Here is a 24,414-nt window from a genome sequence, read left to right on the forward strand (position 1 = left end):
GTGTGATCTGTTTCTCTGGAGGAGTATCCTTGTTGAGTGAAAGCCATTTTAAGATTTATGAGGTGGCAATCAAGGAGATGGATTTACAAAACACTTTTCACAGACGAGCCTATGAACTTCACTTCATCAACTTCCTGAATACAACAAATCATGGACTAAATATAGACATTGGATTTATGACACATTATAACCTGCTTGACATCTGACTCCCCAGGAACCTCTCCACTATTTGCCTGCTACATTCACTCCCCTTCCACCCCCTTCCCCTCCCCCAGCCTGTCTCTCACCCACTGACTCCTTAATTTACATCTTCATTGGCTTTCTTGCATGCAAAGAAGCCTCTGGCTTCTTTACTATTCATTACATGCAGGAAGAGCACACACCAACTGCAGATGCTTCCTCAGCCTGACAAAGGGTTTTTAAACCCAAAAGCTTGCTAAGAAATTTTTTTCCCAACTATTAATTGATCTAATAAAAGTTATCAGATTTACCCCAAGAACCTTGTCTGCCTATGTCCTTAGACCAACCTGCCTACAGCCTACACCCCTGTGACATGGAAACTCCTGTATAAGCTCTTCTGCAATTCAAATATTTTCTGGAAGACACCCAAGCTACTTCTGAGTCAGAGGTCCACATCTGTAGGCAGAAACAAACCACATCTAATTCCCATAAAAAAACCCACTGAATTCAGCTAGACAGTGGTGATGATGCCCATCTTTTGCCCAAGAGCATAGTTAAATAACTCACCCAGAAAATATAAAACCCAGATTCTAGGCCCAGCTTAATCTTAGGGGGTTCAAATCCAAATCATCCATTTACCAGGGCAGTACTCTAGCTACCAGGCTATAGAAAAGGCTAGATTATAGGATCATAGGAAAGTAGGGCTGGAATGGACGTCATTAAGTCATCTAGCTCAGCCCCCTACTGAAGGCAGGACCATCCTTTACTAAACAAACCAAGCCAAGTGTCCATCTGACCTGCTCTTGAAAATGTACAAGGATGGAGATTCCATAGTTTCCTTAGGTAGCCTGGGAATGCTATGCTGGACCACCCTCATAGTCAGAAAGTTCTTCCTAATCTCTACCCTAAATTTCCCTTGCTGCATCTTGAGGCCAGTGCACCTAGTTCTGTTCCCTATAGCCATAGAGAAAAGCCCATCTCCATCCACGGTAACTGCCTTTCAGGTATGTACATTATATTCATGTCTGTGAGATTCTATTCCCACCAGGAAGCTATGCAGCTAGAGAAGCTATGCAGCTCACTTGGGAAGAACTGGGTGACTGTAACTATGCCAAATCCTGAACTGTGTGTAAGTGCAATTCAGGCACATAAAGGAGAAATAGGATCAGGTTGCAGGTTACAGAGATAGGTTCCCTCTGGATTGTTTTCATTCTGACCACAGCTGTCTTTTATTCTTGGCTACTCATTTAGAGTACCTGCCCAGGAAGCAGGAGACCAAGTTTCAACAGGAAAGTGGTCTCACCTGAACTATATTATAGCTTGCTAATTAGGTTATTTTCCTAGTATGCAGGAGATACAGGTTGAAATACCCTCAGGGTATGCCTAAAACCTATATGTCCCACTTCCTGGGTGAGTGCTCTGGCCAGCTGACTAGGAACAGGATGGAAGTGGTATCAGAAATCCTTATGAGGCTATCCTCAGAATGAAACTATGTATTGTGAATAAAAAATGAATGGAGAAGCCCTAATGGCATGAGTTAGGCATCTCAGCTCCTGAGAGGGATGGAAATCCAGACATGTCCCTCTGCTTAGCATTTCCTTTTGGGGCCTCAGGGCTTTATGATTCACCTTTTGAAGGTGCTGTTCTGTGTATAAAATCAAAGCACCTCTGAATGAATCATTCCTTAGTGCCTCTGAAGTCTCTTCACTGACTGTATAAGCAACTCTGGAGCCTATCCAGTCAAACTTAATTGCTCTCTTGTGCAAGGAATCCTAACACTCAGGCAATGTAAAAATCTAAGAAACCAATTTGAATTTATCTCAAATTATACAGTTTCAAAATATTTACAAAGACATTATATGAGTGGTTTGCAAATAAATTAATAATTATTAATCAAGTGGGTCCCCAGTAAAGTACACAATAGTAAAAATAGACATGAGAATATGCAAACTGTATACATTTTGAATATTTCACCTTCCCTTTGCCCCAAGTCTATTACTCATATTTTTTCTTGGGTTTCTCCTGCATCCTCCTGGTTGTGCTGCACCTAAAAAATAGATTCCTAATTCTGTTTGCACTTTCTTGGTACTGCAGTAATGGTAAACAATACTAATATTCCACTTATTTAGGCTTTAATTGCAATGTTTTTAGTTTGGAAAAGATAATAAAGGAAATGTTAAACTGCACCCAATGTACAACTGTAAAGCAAAAGAGTTACTATATAGGCTCACCAGGGCAGAGAGCAATATTGCAAGGTTTATGCTGTGTTTCAGGTCCATCACAGGATCTTCCCCCATACTGGGGAGGTATACATGACCTTGTTCTAGTTCTTTGGCCTCGACCACATGTGAATGAACACAAACTCCAAGGTGACCATTCCTCCCAAACTCCGTGTACTGTAACAAAGCAAACAGATTTCAACAAATAATGGACATATATGGGCAAGAGGATTCAGAATAAGAACAATGTTGTAAATGGGAATGGTTTTGCCATCACCAAAAAAAATAAATACATATTTTGAATTCTGCAGCACTAGCAAATGTAAATCAGTTTTGAACTTCCAGTTGAAAACAGTATTTTGTTCCATATTACCATTATTGAACGTTGACAATTTTCTTTGAGGAGTTAGTCTAATCTCAGTGGTTCTTTTTGATTTCTTTCTGTTCTTTAAGTTCTGTGACATGCATTTGCAAAAATGACTAATGACTTCAGATGTCCAGCTTGAAAAATCTTACAGGGGCCCTATTTTCAGTAGACAAATGCTCCGTGCTAAAAAAATCAGGCCCATTTTGGGTAATCAAAGTCAAGATTCAGATTAAAGGTACCATGGTGGGATATGTCCCTAATGGTTTCCTTAAGGGTTTTTTTGTTTGATTTTTTTTATTTGCTTCTATGAGAATCTTCAATGAATTTTCATAGTAAATAATGCATTCATCTCTATATTTTAAATCAAAATGTGCATTATAATATTTCAATTACTTTTTTGTAGCTACAATAAATAATGGACACATACAACAAATATTTATATTTAAAAATTAGCCCCTTAAATTAATTTAAAGAATCTGTGATAAGCATTATTTTATATTCTTTTATCTTTTCAGTATAGGAGAAACTGGGAAGTATTTTCCCTCTTAGTTTGCCAGCTAATACATTGTACTTCTTTTTTAAATAGAATCTGAATCAAATTTGCAGAAGACATTATATAGACAGCATATTATAATTAACAGAATTCTGTTAAAACTTAATTTAATGAAAACAGTCTCTCTATATAAAGTAAATTCTTCCAGAGAAAACTCTTGTCCTTTTTATTTTCCTTAATCTGAGAGTAATTCCATTAAACTGGATCAGGTTGCTACACACAAGGGTACATGCTGGTGATGACAGACATTTAAGACTCAACCCAAGAACCTAAAGTCCTTAGAGGGCAGCCAGGTGCCCTCTAGGAGTTTCTCTTCAGGGCTCATCTCTAAAATGTCTGGAAAAACTAAATAATATGCCATGGCCTCAACATGTTCCTGGCATAGAGATGAGCATCAGTGTATCATGTATTGCCAGACTTTTCTGGCTCCAGTCTTACTCTCTCCTCAGCATTGGCTTCTGATTTACCCATGGAACTAGCTTAGTTATCACCAGAGATGCCACATCTCTATTGAGTTCCTGCAAACTAAGAATTCTCCTCTTGTGCAGCAGAACCACACAATTTCTACTACCAGGTGATTCTCACTAAACATGAAATTTGTCCTGGGGGCATAATCATGGTATCATGAAATCATATGTTCCATTAGAAATACAGAGTTGTTTTTTTAAAAGCTACGTTGAGATGGAAAGTTTTGCATAACTTCAGAGAATCACTTCTTGACAAGAAATGTCACTGTATGTTTGCAGGTTGTAAGAGAACCTGGTATGTAAGAGAATATGTTACATTTTTTTGTCAACACGACGAATTCTCTGTTGCTGACAGGTTATTTAGTTGGTCAGATACAAGAGTTCTAGAAATATCATGATTACTCCATACTCTTATTTGAAATTTCTAACTTTATTTTCTCACTTTCTAAATATTACATCAATCAGTATTACATTAGCAGAGAAACAGGAGCATTCTAAATGAATGTTAAAGTGACAGGTTTTAGACTAGTAATCTTGCAAACCTTGACTGGCCTTGACAACTTGGTTAAATGATGAAACCTAAAGCTTCTAAAAACTAACAACTTGATGGATATATGTTTTGTTAAGCTTTTATGGTTTCAACTATTCTCAACAGATATTTGTTTCATATGGAGATGCTTCATAAAGCTTTTAAAGTTTTTTCAATTGCAATGTGTTACATTTTCAATCTATCCCGGATTTTAAGTCTCAAAATTCTTTTGATCAGATGAAAAGGATTTAATGAGGAAGAAATTTGTCAGTTTAGCTTCTGGAGGGCAATTAACAACAACAACTAGGGGATAATTCATTTACTGAAAATATAGTGGTTGATCAAGAGGCTCAGGTTGAAACAAGGATCATTTTAAAGGAGTACAAAATATACAGAATCAATCCTTTCAGGCCAACTAAAAATGTATGTTAACATTTCACCGAATTACTAAAAGTATTAAGTGGGAACACTCTTTGTCTTAGCAGAAATGGGCTAACAGAATGTTGTTCAATTTTTAATACAAATTAAGCTAAAGTTAAGTTTTAAGCTTGAGTTCAGGTCAAACTATAAGATGTTCTCATAAAACTGTCCTCATAAAACTTCACTTAAGATGACCCAACTCTTATGAGATCAGCTGTTCTTTAAAGGTATTGCATGAGTACCTGGAGACAAAACGACTTTTTGCACAAGTTTTTCACTGCATCCAATCCATAACCAATATAAAATGTTTCTTTATGGTTTGGAATCTAACCAAGAACCAGTTTGGATCTGGGGATTCAACAATCTCTCTCTGTTAGTTTAAAGGAGTTGTGTGTCCCATGACAAGCTTTCTGAGGCAAAATTGCAACCTGTACGGTCTTTCCTCAGTGGGTATCGAAGTAACCATGTTACAGTGTCCCTTCCTGTTTGGAGATGCCATATGCAAATTTAGATAAAAGGTAATTAAGTGCAGTTAAAGATAGAAAAGATATATATTAATACTATAACCAATGTTATATCAGTAACCAAGCAGGAGTCATCCCTACTGTGCATCTTCTCTAGCATTGTCCAGATCAGATTTAAGTGGCCCCCAAAATGGTGTTTCCAGGGTCTAATAAGTCTTATTCAAGAATATATTTTGTGATTTTTCATTTAGATTTCCTTTGCATCGTATCATTTCATATATGTTAAAAAAAGGCAAAATGCTCTGAAGAATTATGAGACAGGTGAACTGTGCCAATATATACCAAATGGAGGACTGGCCTGTGGTGGAATTATTGTTTTCAATAGAGCAGTTTCAGCTGCAGATTTATTAGTTGGGATCAAAATGTTCAAGAACTGCAAATGCATCTGTCAAAAACCTTATTAGTAAAACTAGGTAAAGTAGGTCACTGCAGAGCAGGTTTTCTCCAGTCCTGGCACTTCCTGTCTCTAACTATGTTGAAGTATAAGGTCATACTCTTCACAATACTTAGTTAATATGAGGTTGACGGTGAGGTGTAGGATCACTGTAGTTCTTCTCCATCTAGCAGATCTGGGGAGATTTTATCAGGATCTAAACACATTCATTTTCTTTGTGAAAAAATAAAGATAAAGACAAGAGGAGAACCAAACATAGACAAGTAGAAACCTGATAGAGTATTCAGTAGAATTCAGTGGAATTACTACTAAGGACCTTCATTTTGTTACTCACGATCTAATAAATTAAGTAAACCTGCAGTATTTCAAGAATGAGCCCTGACAGCTCATTTGCAACAAAGAAGTTAGCTAACAAGAGTGATTAGCTAAGCGGTACATTGTTGTCTGCAATTTAGGACCAACTTTACGATTATAGCTGCAACAAAATCCAATAAACTGGGTGAAATGCGCACTGTTATTCTTCCCTCCACATATCATTAAAGCAAGAAAAAATTAAACAATAGTGATTTCTTAAATTTAGTTTCAATATGGGGAGTAAGAGTTTGAAACTGAATGTGGTGTGTCATCACTAAAAATAAATATGAATGACATCCAACACAGAAAAAAAATCAGAAGTGATTTTCCAGGTAGCTTTGCTAACTCATTCAACACCTGTATGAGGATATTTGTGGCCCAGTTAATTATTTAGCGATAAAGCTAGTGTGTACCATTCTCAAAGCATATCCAAATAGAATATAACAGCTGTGATACTTTACTGATTTCAGGGAAAGGGGCTTGGAAAAACAGGAGAAATATAAATAGTAAGTGATAACATACTCTTATAATTAACAATCCTTTCTGCTCTATGATTTTGATACTAAGTGCTAGAGATCCTGATCCTTGAAGCTTGTAGATAGGTTTTTGAGGCACATCCCATGATCCTCACTAGGTATTAGTTCTTGGGGATAACATTTTGTTTGAGGATGCATTGTTACAATTTTTGAACTGGCTTGCTATCTTCCAGATGACACTGTATGCTTTGAATATTCCCCAGGAGGTAGGATTCTCCTGGATTTTAAGGTAAGAAGAGACCTGAGTGATATTTTTATGTTTGTATGGTGATTAAAGTGAATGTGAGGCATGGGAGCTTCTAGTTTGCTATCCAGAGAGTATTTATGGAGATATAAAAGCTTGCTGTAATTATGGTGTTCAGTCTACTTGAAATAGATGGAATGGTAGAAATGAATGGAATATGCACCAGCATATATATGAAGGGTTGTTGTTTTTAGCTGGACAACAAACAATTTATTTTGCTTTAAACCAGGGGCAATCCAGATTCATGGAGCTCTTGGGCTGAGACAGAGATAATAATAAACAAGGATTGTATATGGAAATATGAGAATCCAGAGAGCTATTGCTAAGAAACATAAATGTTTAAGACTCCAGTCTTGCTAACTGCAATGCACCCTAATCCTTATAGATATTCAGCACCACCCAATTTCTTCTCTGCTGTTCCCCATTTACGATAAGTCTTATACCAGGGCAATGGAAACCAGAAGATCATGAGTATGACTGTGAGTGGTCTGGAACTACAGTGAAGGTATGTGCGCATGAACCTTTGCCCCAAGTTGTACTTCAAGGAGTTAGTGACTGCATCCCAACGAGCATGCATGTGCTGGGGCATGAGTTTCCTGTGGGACAAATAGCATTTGCATATATTTGTGCTGCTGCTATTTTCCCCCAGGTGTGCCCCTGCATATGCTCTCCAATGCATGGTAAAGTGACCTGAGTGAGGTAGGCGAGGCTGGGGCCGGCACAGGTTCCAAGCCCTACCTGGGCTTCTGGGAGCCTTCTGGGGCAGCAGTGGTTCCACATTGGCCACTTGGAGCCTGGCTGAAGTCAGAGTGTGGCTCTGGCTGGCCAGACTCCCTTTCTGGTGGCTCACGCTGCTGCCACATGCTCCACAACTCTTTTTTTAGTGGTGGGTTTTTTGGATGCTGAGACTTCCTGGTGTCAAAAACTCCCACCATGCTGCTAATTAGCATCATGGTGAACAGGTGCACGTGCACTACCTGCAATTTGTGGTGCCTCAACCTGTTTTGAGGCCCTGCAAACCACATGTGCATGCTCACTGGGACATGCCTAGTGGGGCTAAAGGACTGGGGTGTAATTGTGTCTATTGGTTAGCAGGGATGGCCCTAAATTACAATTATTTATGTGAAGTAACTCAGTGCATTTATAGTCTCAAGAAGATGTCAGCTGTGGTGGTAGTGAAAGTGACTTTGTTCATTGTGTCACAGGATAGTCAGTCAGAAATGAAAGCCTTTGCCCACTGTGAGTGTCCAAATAATGAAATATACCCAGAGGCTGAAGAGCTTCAGGAAGAGCCCTTGTATCTTTAAGGAAATGTATTGTAAGAAATAGAGGATCATTTTTGTGTGCCTGCTTTTACAGCTTATTGAAGAACATGAGTTTAAAGAATAAATCAAATATTTGGATGATACATCTATTTGACTTTTGAATCGCATGATAATAAATAGTGAGTTTTTTGCTTTGACCTATGAATGAGAAGTTTATAACGCTTTAGCAGCAATATTAGACATAAATTTATCCTATAAAATAAACGGAATTTAACAGATGCAAGGCACTTAGTGGTTCTTAGATAGCACTGAAAATATAGTGGAAACAGGCAGAAAATGTGCCTCTTAGTGTACTATGAGATTTGATGACTCACGCAGTTCCTAAAGGAACTATACTGAAGTGTTCTTTTTTTTTTTTGTTTGCAAATTTTCTTTTGTATTTGGCTAACTTTTAAATCAAGAGAAACCTCCATTATTCTTTGAGCTATTCTAGCCTCTTTTGGAAATAATAGGGATTCTTGTGTGGACATATTTAAAATGATCAATTCCATGCTTGCTTGGGCTTTTACACCAGACAGTATTAATAAATCCTATATTAATTGCTTATGTAAAGCAAAACATAAAGCCATCAGATATTGACACTATTTCTCATTAAAGCAGTCACTTACCTCAATTTAATATTTTATATTTTACAGTATCTTTCATCCCATAAATTCCCCAAATGCTTATGAAATTGATATACAACCTACAGTGATCATCAACATTGAAATGATCTCACCACTCGACAATTCTTTAACACAAGCAATAGATTAGGAGGTGGGTTCTGCAATTCGTTACTAATATCAGTCAGGCACCAAGGACCTTCTGCATAAAGACATCTTCCCCTCCATCTCCCTAGAACCATCAGAAGGTTCACTGTGGTTATGGGGTCATGTTCTTCAGGAATTTTAGGGAATGGTTACTCCTTTCACTGCAGAAATTTAATTGTAAAACAACAGTCAAATTCATTCTCCTCTTTCCCCCCCATATGATAAGTCATATCCCGAGGACATGGAAACGAGTAGGTGATGAGTATGACTGAGAGCTTGGGAACTACAGTGGGGGCATAGGACTTCACACATGAATCTTTACCTCAGGTTTCACTTCAGGGAGTCAGTGTTGCCCACCAGAAAAAGGAAACACAACAAAGGGGATTACTGCATGAGTATGTCCTGGCCATATTAAGCAGCTAAATAATTTCATTGCTTGACAGTAAGTTAACTTAGACCCCTTTGCTGATCAGTTAAGTGTTTGCATCTTCTTAATTTGTTGGTGATAAATATTTCTTCCCTTAAAAATGCCATTTGTTGCCTGTTTTTTTTCCAATCAAGAGGACTGAGACATTGGATCTGAAACTGACAGAAAATGTACCTGTATTCAGTTTGTTGACTGCTCTGAAAGTGGAAATAATCATCTATATAATAACATTTCACAGCTGAATAAGTATTGCATTAATCCATTCTACTTAATGTGCTACTATTCAATTAAAGTTCCAAAAATATTTTCAAAATTTTAGCATTATACAATTCAAAAACATCCACAATTTTATTTATTGGCTGCTAACACTACCTGGACAGAGGGCAGTGTTATTGCAAACCCTTGATTCTCTTAAAGGGCCGCTGCAGTGTGTCCCGTAAGGTGATACACAAGTTCTGGTTCGCACCTGCGACCCTTGACCACAAGTAACTGAACACGTACTCCACTGGGCCCATTCTTCAACACCAGATTCACCTGCATTCAAGACAACAAACAAACATGAATATAGCCATAAGTATTAGTACAAATTTTATGTCTGAAATTGTTATGGTAAGCATAGAGTTGTGTATAATTTAAAGACAAACATACTAAAGTAAATACTTAAAATTTCAAGGAAAGAAAGCACCTATGAAAACGTGCAGTGAATAGAAAATAAATACACTCAAAAGCTGAAGGCACACAACACCTGCCAGATTAAAACTATTTAATCACTTAGCATCACTTCTGGCTTTATAACAGTTACTGTCCTTTAACATTTCAGAAATAATGTTGTCTTCAGGACACTAAAACAATACAGAAAAGTCATTTTTTACATAGAAAAGAATTCATTTTTGTTGTTTATGCTGATCTCTCCACCGTGCAAACTAGGTGATAGTGTAAGGTAACATGACAACGGAGAATTTTTTTTTTTAATAAGCCTTATTCTTTTGTTGGGGAACAGACAGAAAAGGGAGGGCATAGGACAGAGATTGGGAAGGGTACATAGCATATGCAAGAAACTTCCTAAAGAGGAACATTTTGCAGCAAGTACACAAATATTAATGTGAATAGTGGGATAAGAAATATGATTTGATATTGCATTTTGGGATTGTATTACCAGCCTTTGAGCTAAGATGCCCTAGGGTATTTGTTGTTCTTAGCACTGTTATTGTTTACCACCATTACCCCTATTTTCAATGGACTCATTTGATAGGTACAACTCAGTAGAGCTGAATAAATAATTCATAATTACTACTTTGTTCAACAATTTTTTCAGCTATTTCTGCTCACAGGATATTCACATGCAGATTGTAGTATCCTCAAATTCATTAGTTCAAAATAGCTAACAACATTTTTCCCATGGATTTTCTATGGATCTACAAAAGTAAGTGAACTCCCAGTTCTACTCATAATGTCCACTACCATGATCACATTGAAATAGATTAAGTTATTCAGCATACTGTAATATTCAGTGAGAGCACATGTGCAAAACTAGCCCCATTTGGGCTATTTTTAACTTTGTTTGGTATTGGTGAGATGTATCACATGATATAACTTCTATTCCCTAATCTTATGATCCCTACTCAGGCAAGGGTATTTAAAATTCAGTTAACTTGCATACTCCTACATGTAATTCTGAAATTCTGAAAGGCATTCATACAATGAAAACTTGATCACTCCTGTGCTGACAAAGAAGTAAACAGAAAGTGTGCAAAGATGGCTGACAAATTGTTGGTTGTAGACATGTTGGTCTAAGGACATACTCAGGCAAGGTTCTTTGGGTAGATGTTATATCTTTTATTACACCAACTAAATAGTTGGAAAAAAAGTTCTTTGCAAGCTTTCAGGCACAAACAGCCTTCTTCAGGCATTGGGAAACTCTGCTGTTGTTATGAGTTCTCCAAGGTAGAAAAGAAGCTAAAGTAAACAAGAAGTCTGTGAAGATGCAAAAGATGGATGAAGGAATTTAATTGAATAATCTTAAAAAACATGTGTGGAAAGGTATTCACCTAACTCCATTACGTAATTATAAAATGTGATACTGTTGGCCATATCATGCTGCTTTTAAATATGAGGGAACTTAGTTCCAAAATCAATGGTAATGTATGACCTTGTAGCTAGATTGCATGCATCACTATACCTCTATCTATTCTTCTAAGATTTTGACCACAGAAGTGAGTAATTATGGAAAATGTTCCAGTCAGAAAGATTCAGGTAGTATCCTCCAAGAATACATAAAGTCTTACATTGTGATTTTCCAGAAATAATTCTTATGGACCAAGGCATCTGGCCCGCCCTTCATTTTCTTGATAAACCAAGCACATCACCTTTTCAACATGCTGGTCTCCACTAGGTCATTTAGTAGGAGTCCTTAGGCTATTCAAAACCTCACCAGATCCCTGCACAGAAACATCTGCTGCCTATTCAAGAAACAAGAAAGTCTACCTTATGAATAGAACGTACAAGTCCTTTACCTTTTTATTAAATTGTGTAATGGTTCCAATAATATTTATGAACAACAAAATGGTTGAGATTCTCTGTGTGTAGAAGTTCACAAAATGTGACTCTTAAAAGCTTTTCACTCATTTTTAAGAGCTTTAAGGAGTAAATTAAGCATGTTTATTGCTTTATTAACCTCACTGGTGTGGCATTTTGATTAGGCTGTTTCATGATTTGGGCTGAAAAAATTAAATGAAGTACCATATAAGCAACCAGTAATTGTAGTATTTTAATATAACATATACGATAGACCCTAGGAAGAATGTAGTAAAATAATGTATTTTCTATTTGAGGAAAATCCTTCATATTATTTTTTTCTTCTTCTTCCAGTTTTGACACTTGACTTTGCCTTTGTTAAAGTAGTTTAAATGAAAGGTCAAACAGCACAAAAAGTCAAAGCCATGCTTCTCAATTTGTTCCTCATTATGTAAAACAGTCCTATATACTGAATGTAAATTATCCATTATCCTGCACAGAACTGGTAACAGTACACTGCTATTAAAATACAGAAATTAAGTATTAAAAATTAAAAATGTTGGAAATCTTAAACTGGAGAAAAGTTGTTCTTAACCTTTGTAATATGATGAACCAGAGTAGCATCACAGTACTGAGAAATGTTATATCAAGTGAATCGTAATTAATTAGTTGAAAAATGTATATATTTTACAACCGGTTATCAGGGCCCCAATCCAGTAGGATACTTAAGCATGTGCTTAAATTTAAGCAAATGGGAAGTTTCCACAAAGGTCAGGAGAAAATAAGCACATGCTTAGTTCATAATTGGATTAAGACCTTACAAAGTACCACAATGCTTTCTTTAAAAGGAATAGGACTATTTCATGAGACTGGGCCAGTATCCTGTCATGCAACGTGTATCCTGGGAGTATGCAAGAACCTTACAGAAGCTACATGAGAAGAAGGAATAGGAAAGCATATGAAAGGAAAGGGGCACAGGAATAAAAATAAAAATAAATGAAGAACAGCTCAACATTGTAAACAACAGTATTTAGGTTGTTTAAGAGGTTACAGTATGGTTGTAGTGAAATAAAGTATTATGTTTTTATTGTTGTTAACACAGCAACATAGATGTACACAACAGCATAACAAACAAAATGGGCTAACTAGCCAAATAAGTTTTAAGAAACACTGAACTATTGAAATCAAGGAACAGATGTCTCACAAAATATTCCCATTTCTTTTGCACATTATGTTACTTTTATCATTTCACTGCGGCTTGTCCACAGAATTGATTAATGTTATTGGGTTTTTTTCAAAGGGGAAAATGGTATAAAGACATGCTACAATAGGCAGCCAACTTATTTTCTTTATTAGTAAATATAGCCTATTTTATTCTATATAGTCTAGATTAAATTTAGATAGCATAAACCCAAACCATACTTTTTGTTTTTCTCTTCACTTCATACTTCACTTTCATACTTCACTTTCCCTTCAGTTCTTTATTCTAAACCTACCATGGCTAAACCGGTGATCTCAAACTGAGAGGCAAAATATTAATGACCTCTCATTCTCCACAGTTGCTAGACATGGAGGAGGAAATAAAGCTTACTGTCTGGGAAGTTTCATTGATCTATAAAACACTTACCTGTATTTATATTTTCTAAGTCCCATAACACCTAAGGAAAGGATAATTTCAGGAACAAAAAATAACAAATATTGGATAATTATATCATTAACAAAATATTTGTTTGAATGTTTTAAATATGGAGCGTTGCCTAGTATCATTCACAGACACATTTTTACCAATGCATGTTGTGCCTCATTTAAATTCCAGTGAAGTCAGTTGGAATTTTTCCACTGAGTCAATGGCTATTGGATTGGTTCCACTTTTTTTAAAGTCTGTTTTTCATAACTCTTTTCTAGACCTCTACTCTTTTCCTACACATTATTTTAAATTTCTACCATCTCTTTGTCCTTACTTTGCAGACCAAGGTAGGTGTATAGTTTTACTACACATTTTTATTTAATCTTTATTTCATTTAAGAAAATAAACACACTAAAATACATAAACTGATATAAACTCAAAGAAACCTAAATTATTTCTGCTTTCAAAACTTCAGGTATAAAGACTCTCATCTTCCTTAGCATATGGGTAAAAACATGAATAATGTTAGAAAATCCTTATGGTTTTGTTTAAGAAGATATCACATTAATTTTATCACAAGCAAATGAATGCATCACAGTGGTAAAATGATCACTACAAAGTAAAATCAAAATGAAGAGATGAAAATTAGTAACTATGTCCAAAAAAAAAGCACAGCATTATTTAAAATGACTTACCCTACAGTAGACAAAAGGTATGTTTCCTCAAAATTAGGCATACAATTTTATATGCTCTGCTCGTACATCTTTTACATTTCCCAAATAAAACCCTGGACACCGAGCTTATGTATTTGTAACTCCCATCTCCCAGTCCACAGTCACAAAATTTCCATAATAATGGTAGTGTTTTAACATGTAATTCTCTAACACCCACAGTAATTGCACTGCAGTAGATATCTAGACACTGTTAGGTAGCAGATTTAGAATTTGTTTATATGAAGAGATAAAGCAGATTTTGACATACCTTTTAGGGTCATTAAAAGAAATCAAGTAGCAGCATACAAGCACAAAGGTTATTCTATATATTAAGCAGCTGGCATCAGAAGTCTCAATTAAGTATGTGAGTAACAAGCTCCAACTGGTCTAAACTAAAAATGTATTCAACCAAGGGAATTCCAGGGTTGTTTCTTCTGTTTGTGTGTGACATAACTGCAGGTATACTAGTAATGCCTGCTGAAAGTTAGGCATAAAAATAGACCCATATAACTAATGGGAAGACCGCAGCACTCTTTTTCTTCAAAAAGATTAGAAAAAACAGCATCTACCTTGCTATGTTATGTATATGTGTTCAGATTACTTAGGCCAGAAATTGTGTAAATCTGTTAAAATAAAAGTGTAAAGTACCTTATGTCTAAGAAAGCTAACATGAGCAGTTATAGCTCATTTTCTCAAATGATTGTAAAACTGGAAACATTATACATGAGGGATGTGAACATTTTGCTAGGTTAGTATTTATGGAATACAGAGTAAGTTGGTTCAAATCCATGCAATGCTTACATGGTACAAAATTTTGATGGAATAAATTATTAGAATGCATTATGGTGGTTACCATTACCAGTCAATATTTACCAACTGTTACAACACAGCAGTATCTGAGATACAGTGCTAAGACCCTAGACTTATAATAAGTTGTGACTTTAGTATCTCAGACCTTCATCCATCTCCCACAGAAGTCCCTGGGATCTTTGCTGTGGATCTTAAAAGGTTTTGAATTGTGATAATTGCTGGTAAATGTTGACTTTTTCATGACGACAGCTGCATGTATATAGTGTACTTTTCTATCTTTATCAGAAGTAGATGAGGTTACTAAAATAAAGTTGAAAAATATGTCTTAGATGTAAAATTGTTAGATAATTTACATATCCAATTAATAACTATTTATGGCCACTTTCATGTAGCAATTATGACTCTGGAAACTGGAGAATGGAGCATTATGTTGAGCCAAAGATATTAAATGCTAAATGCATGCACATTAAAGTTTCCCAGTAATTAATTAATTTGATAAATGCCTAAATCTGGGATTAGACTTCACTTGTTCTAGTTATATTAAAATTGTAAAGTAATTCCTTAACATCTATTTTTTAAAGAAAAACATATTTCACTGTAAGCTACTATAGTTATCCCTAAGCTGTATGGTGCCTTTCATGTATGAGTCTGTTTCTATCATTAAAAGAAACTCATGCTCATACTAAATCATTTAGTATCCACATTGACAGTGCATGTTGTTTTTTTAATATGAACTACCTAATTCTCAGCTACTTTATTTATGGACTTTAACTGGTGAAAAAAAATAATAATAAATGGTTCAAAAAAAGTATCAGCTCAGAAACTGACAAATATGCAGCAAAAGATCATGGAAACATGCAGTGGCTTTGCTAAAAATAACAACAGTAAATAGAAAAATGTAACTGATGTATTACCAGTTTGTGCCATAAATTTAGCAGCATCAGCTTGTTCCTGAGGGACCCTTTTCTCATGAACAGATCGAGGTCGCTGACTTTTAATTGTATGATCTCCCATCATTCCAAATTCTAAAGACAGAATAAAGGTTTATGAAAGCTGGTGTGTAGACATTTCTCAAAAGTTACATACTGTCTCATGCAATATGTTCCTAAACATACCTGGAGATTGCTGGCAAAGTTCAGACATGTGAACATGGTAGTTAACATCAATTATTTTTTTTTTGCTACACTCATCTTTTAAAATGTGTTTGCAGAACTTTAAACATGAATTGATTGTATGAAAGAATAAAAACATTCAATGTAGTGACATCCATACTAATAAATCAGCTGTATGACAAAGGACAAAAACAGTTATTCAAATGCAACATTGTTCTCTTGTAATATTTTAAATCAGTGCAAGCCATACCATAAAATTACCATCATAGTGTTAATTATTGCTGTTCTGTGAAACTACCTGGTTCCTTTTGCAGAGAACTCCTGTACAGGCACTCATCAGTCTGAGTGATTTTATCATCAGACAAGTAGCTTTCCTTGAGAATGCTGCCAATTCAAGTTCATAAATTGGCCAATAAAGTGCTTATTTTTAGACTGAATTCAACCAGAATATTATTTGTTACCTTTGTTGCTTCAGAAAACTGTCAGTTATACAGCCCAGGGCTGTATCTTGATGTTAGTTTTTAAACAGAAGTCCCCATTGAAGTCAATCTGCATAAAAATCAGTGGCATCACCTGGCTTTCAGTGTGGGAGCCAAGAGCTCTTGAGCTTTAATCCCAGTTCTGTCACTAGCTCCTTGTCTTACATTGGGCAAATTACTTCATCTCTTTACTAGGAGTCAGCACTCTCCTTTTTGATTCACGATGCAGGGCAGAGCATGCTATGTAAGTGGATTTTTGACTTCAGGATAGGTTTCCCTCTTTTTTCCCTGCTAACCCTACAAAAGAATTTCCAGGGCTTGGTTGCTATAAATTCAAGCTCTGCTAGCTTGGGAGAAGACAGAAAGCAAGAGACATGCACAAGGGATCTATGAAGTGATGCAGTAAATCTCTCCTTTCCTACAAGGAGACAACTCCACTGAAACAGATGAGCATGTCTGAAACTCCAGAAGCTGCAACATTTAGAGTTTCCTTTTTGTAGAATGGTTATTCCTAAATTTCCCTTTTGTTAAATGGTGGAGATAATCACACTTACCTACCTTTTTCAAAAGGTCTGAGTAAGGATTAGTAAGTTACTATCTTTTAAATACTGTACAAACTAAATGCTATTGCTAAAAACCTTTATTTTAGTATAAGCTTTAAACAATCTAACCAAGACTTATTAAAATAAAAAGACAGTATAAGAAAATATTAATAAACTATAAGTAAACAATTTATCAGCAAATCAACTAATTATTTACATATCTAATAATTATCAAGACAGCCTTTCAAAAGTGTCATTTCATTCTGTAAAAATTCTTTTAAATGGCTGTTTCTAATAAAATAGTAATAATTAATTTGAGAATGACAGTGCATTTGGCATTCTAAAGAGAATATTTGAAAAATCTAATTAATAAAATATTTTGTGAATTATATATGATACATTTTATATACAAGTTAGACTTATTTATTACCGTTGATTAAATTATTCAGTATATATTCAGTTTTTATGCCCCCCAATTTATGGATTTACCTTCTGACTGGGAAGCCCATCATAATCACTAGCTTTGTGATTTACATGCTCTAATCTAAATAAAAGTTAGCATTACCTTTATTAGAATGATATAGGGACCTGTAGTCTGGATGTTCATTTAAACTGAAATAACTGCCACAGTTTCAACCTAATCTACACTAGAATGTTTTCCTGATAAAAGTCAAGCTTTGTTGACAGAATTTAGATGTCAGTAAACCCATAAATCTCCAAGTGTGTGTGGGCTATGTAAAATGCCTCCCCAAGTAACCAAAGACTTCAACCATTATACAGTCATCAACATAAAGCCTGTATATGCCTAACTTTACTTCTATTGCTGTAGCAGTCCCTGACTAGAAAACCATTGTGGCTACAGGTTTGAACTCCACTATCTAAGATCAAGCTAACAGGAAGTCTTCCCTCCATTTAAACATGCCCTTTATTTTGGAAAAGCATCTCTTTCTAGTAGCCTGCATGTATGAATAGAAAAACATGGCTGGCTATGAAGAGAAATGCACACCAAACTCTGTTCCTGCCTTGGGCAAGAAAGAAGTGCTGGATATTCACATCTTCTGAGGATAGGAAGCTGTTGAAATTCAACTCCATGGGAACTGCAGGAATAGAGATGTCTATTAGGAGCCTAGTAGGTTGTCAGAGGAGGGCTGAAGGGTATGAGAGTGGGATATTAAGCAACACCAGGCCAAGACCAAGGATCTCCACCAGACCTATCATAGGATCACCCTTAATTAAGACAAACAACCAAACAAAACAAAATACCCAAAAGCTATACCATCTTTAAAGAGTGTTTTCTTCAGGTTTAACAAGGTTTTCTCCAACTCTACTGCAAAGAAAAGGAGGACAATTACTTTGGACAAGAAGGAAGGGGATGGCAATGCAGACCCAGACCACCATTTGGGCAGTGACAGCCAAAGCCAGAGCTAGTCCCAATGAACACATTGTATCAAGGGAAGGAAAGGTAGTAGATTTGTAGTTTTTCTTTCTTTCTCCTTCTCTCTAATTTCTTTCCTTCATTCCTTCTCAGTGACCCCAATCCAGTTTTGATACAGTGCTCTTTTCCATGTGCATAGACCAAAAGGAATTGTAGATTTGGAATAATGGTTTATTTCGTAGAGGTTTACCAGATAGTAAATGATAAGGGCTGAAAAATCTAAGCTCCCTACTACACATGCACTTTAATGTGCAATAGCTTATATTACTATGCATTTAAGCGTCACCGAAAAAAATATGCTAATACACTAATGCTCAGGAAAAATAGGCTACTATTCATTAAGCATCACTAAAAAAAAATGCTTTCACTACTGCGCAGTATGGCAGTTTAATGAGCATTTAGTACTTCACATTGGAGGCACTCAATTTAATGCACATTAAGAAAAGCACATTAATGAATGTATTTTTCCAGTCAGAAAATGGGGCTTGTACATAATATAAATAGATAATCCAAATAAATAGTGTATAGTTTCACTGGGATGGTACATTGTGATGTTTTGTTTTACCTGGAAAAATTATTTGCAGACATGTAAACATGGTTTTGTTCAGGTGTTTACTCATACCCTTGCTGAGGTAGACAAAAGTGGGAGGAGTACAAGGGAGGTAGAGGCCTGGTCTCCAGCTATTTTTTTCTGGTCTCCAGCTTTTTGCAGCAACTGGAGCTAATGCTGCCTGCTCAGCCTGTGCTTCCTTGCAGATAATCTTATTCACCTGCACAGAGATTTCTGTTTTATACAGCACTCAAGCAAAAACAGCCCTATTTTTCCCTTGAGTTCCCTATACAAAGCTGCTTTGTTTCTTCTACCATGATAGGACTACTTTTGCATTGCTCTGCATGCTTTTCCATCAGCACCATCACTGATGGTGAACTGTGTATTAGCAGATTAACAATGAAGCTGCCAGCATTTCTACTGCCTGCCTTGGAGCACTTGCTTTCTCCAGACCTTGGTTACTCTCCACAGTGAAGTATCAGCCAAAATCAGAACACCCTGTAATGAATGGTTTTCTTTAACTTTTACTTTTCTGGCCCTTTCAGCAATTCCCTTCCTGCACAATCCTCCCCCAAGGCCACCTTTGAAATACAGGAATGTTATTACTTGACTGAACTCACCATGACACCATTAGTTGGTGTTTCTTACAACAGGCTTCCCTTCCCTACATGCTGGCTCAGCAGTTCTGCCCATTCCAAATATATAGAAGAATACTTCATGAATTTTACAGGTACCTTTCCCTCTTTGCTATCCTTGTAAGTCAACTTCCTTGTCTTTAAGAGTGTCCCTGGTTGGAGTGTTCCTGAAAAGAACATCCTCAGCAGAAAGACTGGTATTGAGAAGGAACCAATGTACATGCTCCAGGGAGGGTATGTCCCTCCTTGGTGTAATGCATAAGCCTGGCTGAGAAACAGTAGGCAGAAAGAGTGCTCTGGGAGAAGGAATGAAAAGAGAACATCTTCAAAGAAGAGCAGATGAGGAGGCAAGTGCATAATTAAGTGGGAGGAGGACATTATGAATCTACTTAAGCAACAGGTAAAATGCTGAAGAAAGTTGTTGATGTTGTACACTACATCCTGCACCACTCCATTTTTATCCAAGGAAAACACTGAACCCACAAACAGTAGCACCACTCCAAGAATGCCACTTGATGCCTGTGGGTGAAAAAGAAAACTACAACTTTAGATATACAGGCTTTAGGCAGTGTAGTGATAAACAACTTGCATTATCTATGCCTCTTCCTTCTTGACTTTACAGACCATAATTTTGACAGTGTTAATGCAACAGACTTTCTTCCTACATTCAGCAACATCATGATGGGCTCTAGTTTATGCCCTTGGGTAATGTATGCCTCAGGGAAACACTAGCTCTGTGCATGGTAGCTTCTAACCTGGAGGTTGTATAGCCACATTTATGCTACTCAGGCTATTTAGTTCTGCCTCTCAAGAGGTTCAGCAAAGCTAATTAGGCCAGATGAAACACTGCACAAACATGGCTATATTGCCCCCAGTTGGCAGCTGGCACTTGAAGTGCTAGTTCAGGTAGTTTTGCTTACCTCTGTTTTGTGTCATATAGTCATACCCTTTGTATCTGATGTTGCGAAGTCCATAGAATCTGTCCATCTCTTCTTCTACCATGCTTCCCCTTTAGCCTTGCAACTGCTAGTCTGGACACAGCAGGCAGAAATAATGATGGGGATGCTTGGCTCTTAATTCCAGCTTCACTGTGAGATATTCAGCACTCTCCTTCATATCCCCCAAAGCAGACCAAACTGTCAGGTTATATTTGGTTAGTCAGAAATTAAACCCATCTTTGCTGCTGTCCAGGTTAATGTTATATACTCTCAAAAGCTAGAGAAAAGGCTGGGTAGCCAGAGACTAGTAGGTAGGTTGGGTCTCCCAGAATGGAATTTTAGTACTCCCAATAGTGTCCAATTGGCAGTTTTGCATAGATGCCTGGAGCTTCCCTCATCAGTCAATCTTAATGTCTGAGAACTGCCCCTGGTATCTACAAATGCTTGCATCATTAGAAAGGAGGACCCTTTCCTACTGATGTATTCAGAGGCCAGGAGTACCACAGTCAGGATAAATCCTGTCTTACTGCTTTTCTACAATTTGGGAATCCAACTGTTTCTGACATTACAATGATTTCTTCTAGACTGACTGAAGGTCATGCCCAATGGTTGTGCAAATCTCAGTGAAAATGGCCACAGCAACAGTGGACTTCAACATACATTCATTTTCCTTGTATACTTCTGCATACAGAACATAACAACCTCCCAGTTTCATACTCCCTTTATCCATTTGGTGAAAAAACAAAAGAGAATGGAATCAAGAATGGTGGAATTCTCTTAAGCATTCATGCAGATGGCACGGAGAGAAAGCACAAAGGACTAGGCTTTCAAAAAACCTGTGTGTAAAGTGTGGGAATAGACAAAGAATGGCTATTTAGCACTGCATGGGGTTAACTCCAAGGAGTCACAATTCCTTCTGTGAAGCATCTATTTCCCATGATGCACTGTTCCCACATTCCAAGACACATTGTAAGAGAACATGCTATAAAACCTACTGGGATTTTAGTGGCTAAGTATTGTGAACTGCTATGAGCTGCCAAAACTTTGGTACCAAAATCTCCTAGTTAGGATACAGCTTTAAATTTAGGAGCGCCTATAAAGCTACCACCTGAATCCAAGGGCCTTTGAAAGCACAGTATTTGTGCTACATAAATTATTTGGAGACAGCAGTTCATTTCCTGCCAGCAAACTGAGTGGTACTGGCATCATTCTTGCGGAGGGTTTCTTATCCAATCTTTCATGTCACAAAATGAGTGCAACATCGGGAGTTCTTTGCTAGAGAAAACTGTTTCAGAAGCTTAAAAAGAAATGGTGATAATTTAGGCCTCATCCTTGCAAAGAGCTACATGGGAAGTTCAAATTTTTCAGCATCTTCTGGAGCTGTTGCTCAGCACTTATGGTAATAGGACTGAGCTTCTTATGAAGAGATAAGGAAACTTACCTTACACCAGTATTACACATAGATAACTCAATTTGCCACAATGGAGTTATTCATGAGCAGAAAGAGAACAAGAATGAAAACACACTACACTAAAGGATGTGCCTAAGGGCTAAGGGACCTAACTTTATACAAACTCCAGTTCTTTTTACATTAAAAAAAACCCAGCAAATATTTATTTTAATTCACAGACTGTCAGAGCTATTTTTGATGGCCTGCCTTTAAAGCAAATTTTATATCTAATCTGTCTTTAAGTTCTTAGGTATTTATAGAACGCCAATCGTAGTATCTCTTGTAAATACTGGTAGTATAAAAAAAATTCTTTATATAGCTTGTTAAAAATATACCCCAGGAAATATGTATTCATCTTAATTTGCATATTTAAGTTGAAATGCTTAGCCATATGTCCTACAAAAGAGAAACAGTAACAAGAAGTGCACTATACTGGTATGCATGAGAACTTAAAAAGAAACAACTACAAAATAGAGAAAAGCAAACTGGATATTCAGTTTTAGAAGGGTCAGGTTGGCATGTATTGGGTTGTGTTGCTTGATATACTTTTATGAAACGTTACAGGCATATTTTAATGAAGAGATGGCTTAGCATTTTGTTTTCCAAATGGTTCCACCACCAGGTTCAGAGCCGATACTAAATAAAACAAGGGCATCAAACATATGACCCACATGCTGCACCCAGCCTGTGGAGCCCTATGATCTGGCCTGTGAGTCTCAGCCCCATATGGCATGCAGAGCCGGTCTGGCATTCAGGCTGCTCCAGTGCCACAGCACTACATGCAGTACAGGGGGTCAGTCCAGAGTGCACACTGCATGAAGTGCCTGCACTGGACTGGCCCTGACCACTGGCTCTCATCAAGACTGGGCTGTACCAGAGCCAGTGTGCAGGGCTGGTCCAGGGAGGTCCCACATGTAGCGCACAGCCTGTGCCAAGCCCCTGTGCTGCATGCAGTGCATGCAGTCAGTCCAGCCCCACATGCCATATGCAGCACACGCTGGCCCACTTCTGGGACACACCCTGCATGCAACACATTAGGCCATCATGGGGCATGCACTGCACCTGGAAACCCGCTGAACTGGCCCTGTGCACTAGTTCCAATGCATGGTCCTGATCCAGTCCACAGATCAACCCAGCAACCCTTGTCCAGGCTGCAGGGCCAAATGAGTTTGACATTGACATCCCTGAGATAAAAGAAAGTGTCCACTTCCACCCAGCTGTTTGTTTCCCACCCAGCTCTTTGTTTCCCAACAATATGTTGAGAGAGCACAGCCCCTCAAACCGTACAGTAACTTTAAATACTTTTTGTGTTGCTGAAATATGGCCAAAAGCTGTTTGAGGGAGCTGCATGAAGGGAAAAATGAAAGAGAAACATTATATAGTGATATGATGCATCTGACACAGAGACATCTTGGACTAACAGGTCAAGGTGATGCAATGGAGGCTGCTGCTGTGTAATATTGGTGCTTTAAACTGAATTTCTGCGCAAGAGAAATGTGTCCATTTTTGTTATGTTTGGCTAGTTCATATGGCCCTGTGTGAAAAGGCCACTAAGTGAAAGCCATGTCCTAAGTTGATACCAGAAACATTTGGAGATGTGGGTTTCTGACTAGCCCTTTAGCTGGCTGTACCACCCAACACTTTCTTAAACATTATGGGAAAGTCCTTTCCTGTTCTTATTCCCTGTCATAATCCAGGGATAGAAATCAAAATCATAATCCAGGGATATGAATAAAAATACTTCATGAAGTCACAGAACTTTTCTACTGAATGCCAATAGCTTTAAGATAGGTATAGACTGAATAAACCACCAGCATAGCTTTAAAGTTTGGTATTGCTATGATACCATAATATCAGAATCTACCTTATATGGAAATTCATCTACCGCTATTTATGACACACCCTCACATTAACCTTTCCCCCACCAATGCACACTGTATGAACACTGTGTTCTGGGGACTGCACAAAGTTCTTGGCCAAGTCAGAAAAAGGACATATCTTAACCTATGGACCATATCCATTAACTCCTAGCTCATCATAATATGCGCCAGACTTCTGTTTTCTAGGTTCCAAGGAAGATCCTTGGAGTATTTCATACTAATGGCATTAGGGTTTACTAAGCTCTGAACTATATTACAGCCAGGAATGGAATTCATCCTTTCTTTCCTCACCTCAGTTGCAGGTTAAAAGGTCAAACTTGACTCTATTTTAGCAACATATTGTCCACATTCAAATCCATTAATCTGGATGTAGTTTTATAATTTTCTGTCATTTATAATTTTGAAATATGGTAATGTGGTCCCATGTCTTTTATTAGTACA

General features: G+C 37.1%; 1 protein-coding gene across 4 annotated transcripts in view; it reads right to left on the bottom strand.

The window, feature by feature from the left end:
* Positions 1 to 24,414, bottom strand: part of ADGRB3 (adhesion G protein-coupled receptor B3) — a 941,101-nt gene that overhangs the window by 573,700 nt on the left and 342,987 nt on the right. For all 4 annotated transcript variants that reach the window (XM_019520508.1, XM_019520507.1, XM_019520505.1 and 1 more), the window contains 3 exons: positions 15,867 to 15,977; positions 9,661 to 9,822; positions 2,412 to 2,576 (listed from right to left, as the gene is read on the bottom strand). In XM_019520508.1, the coding sequence (XP_019376053.1) occupies positions 2,412 to 2,576; positions 9,661 to 9,822; positions 15,867 to 15,977 (438 nt within the window). The remainder of the gene's footprint in view (positions 1 to 2,411; positions 2,577 to 9,660; positions 9,823 to 15,866; positions 15,978 to 24,414) is intronic.

This window comes from Gavialis gangeticus, unplaced genomic scaffold (assembly GCF_001723915.1).
Source record: "Gavialis gangeticus isolate Ggan-Ray unplaced genomic scaffold, GavGan_comp1, whole genome shotgun sequence".
NCBI lineage: Eukaryota > Metazoa > Chordata > Crocodylia > Gavialidae > Gavialis > Gavialis gangeticus.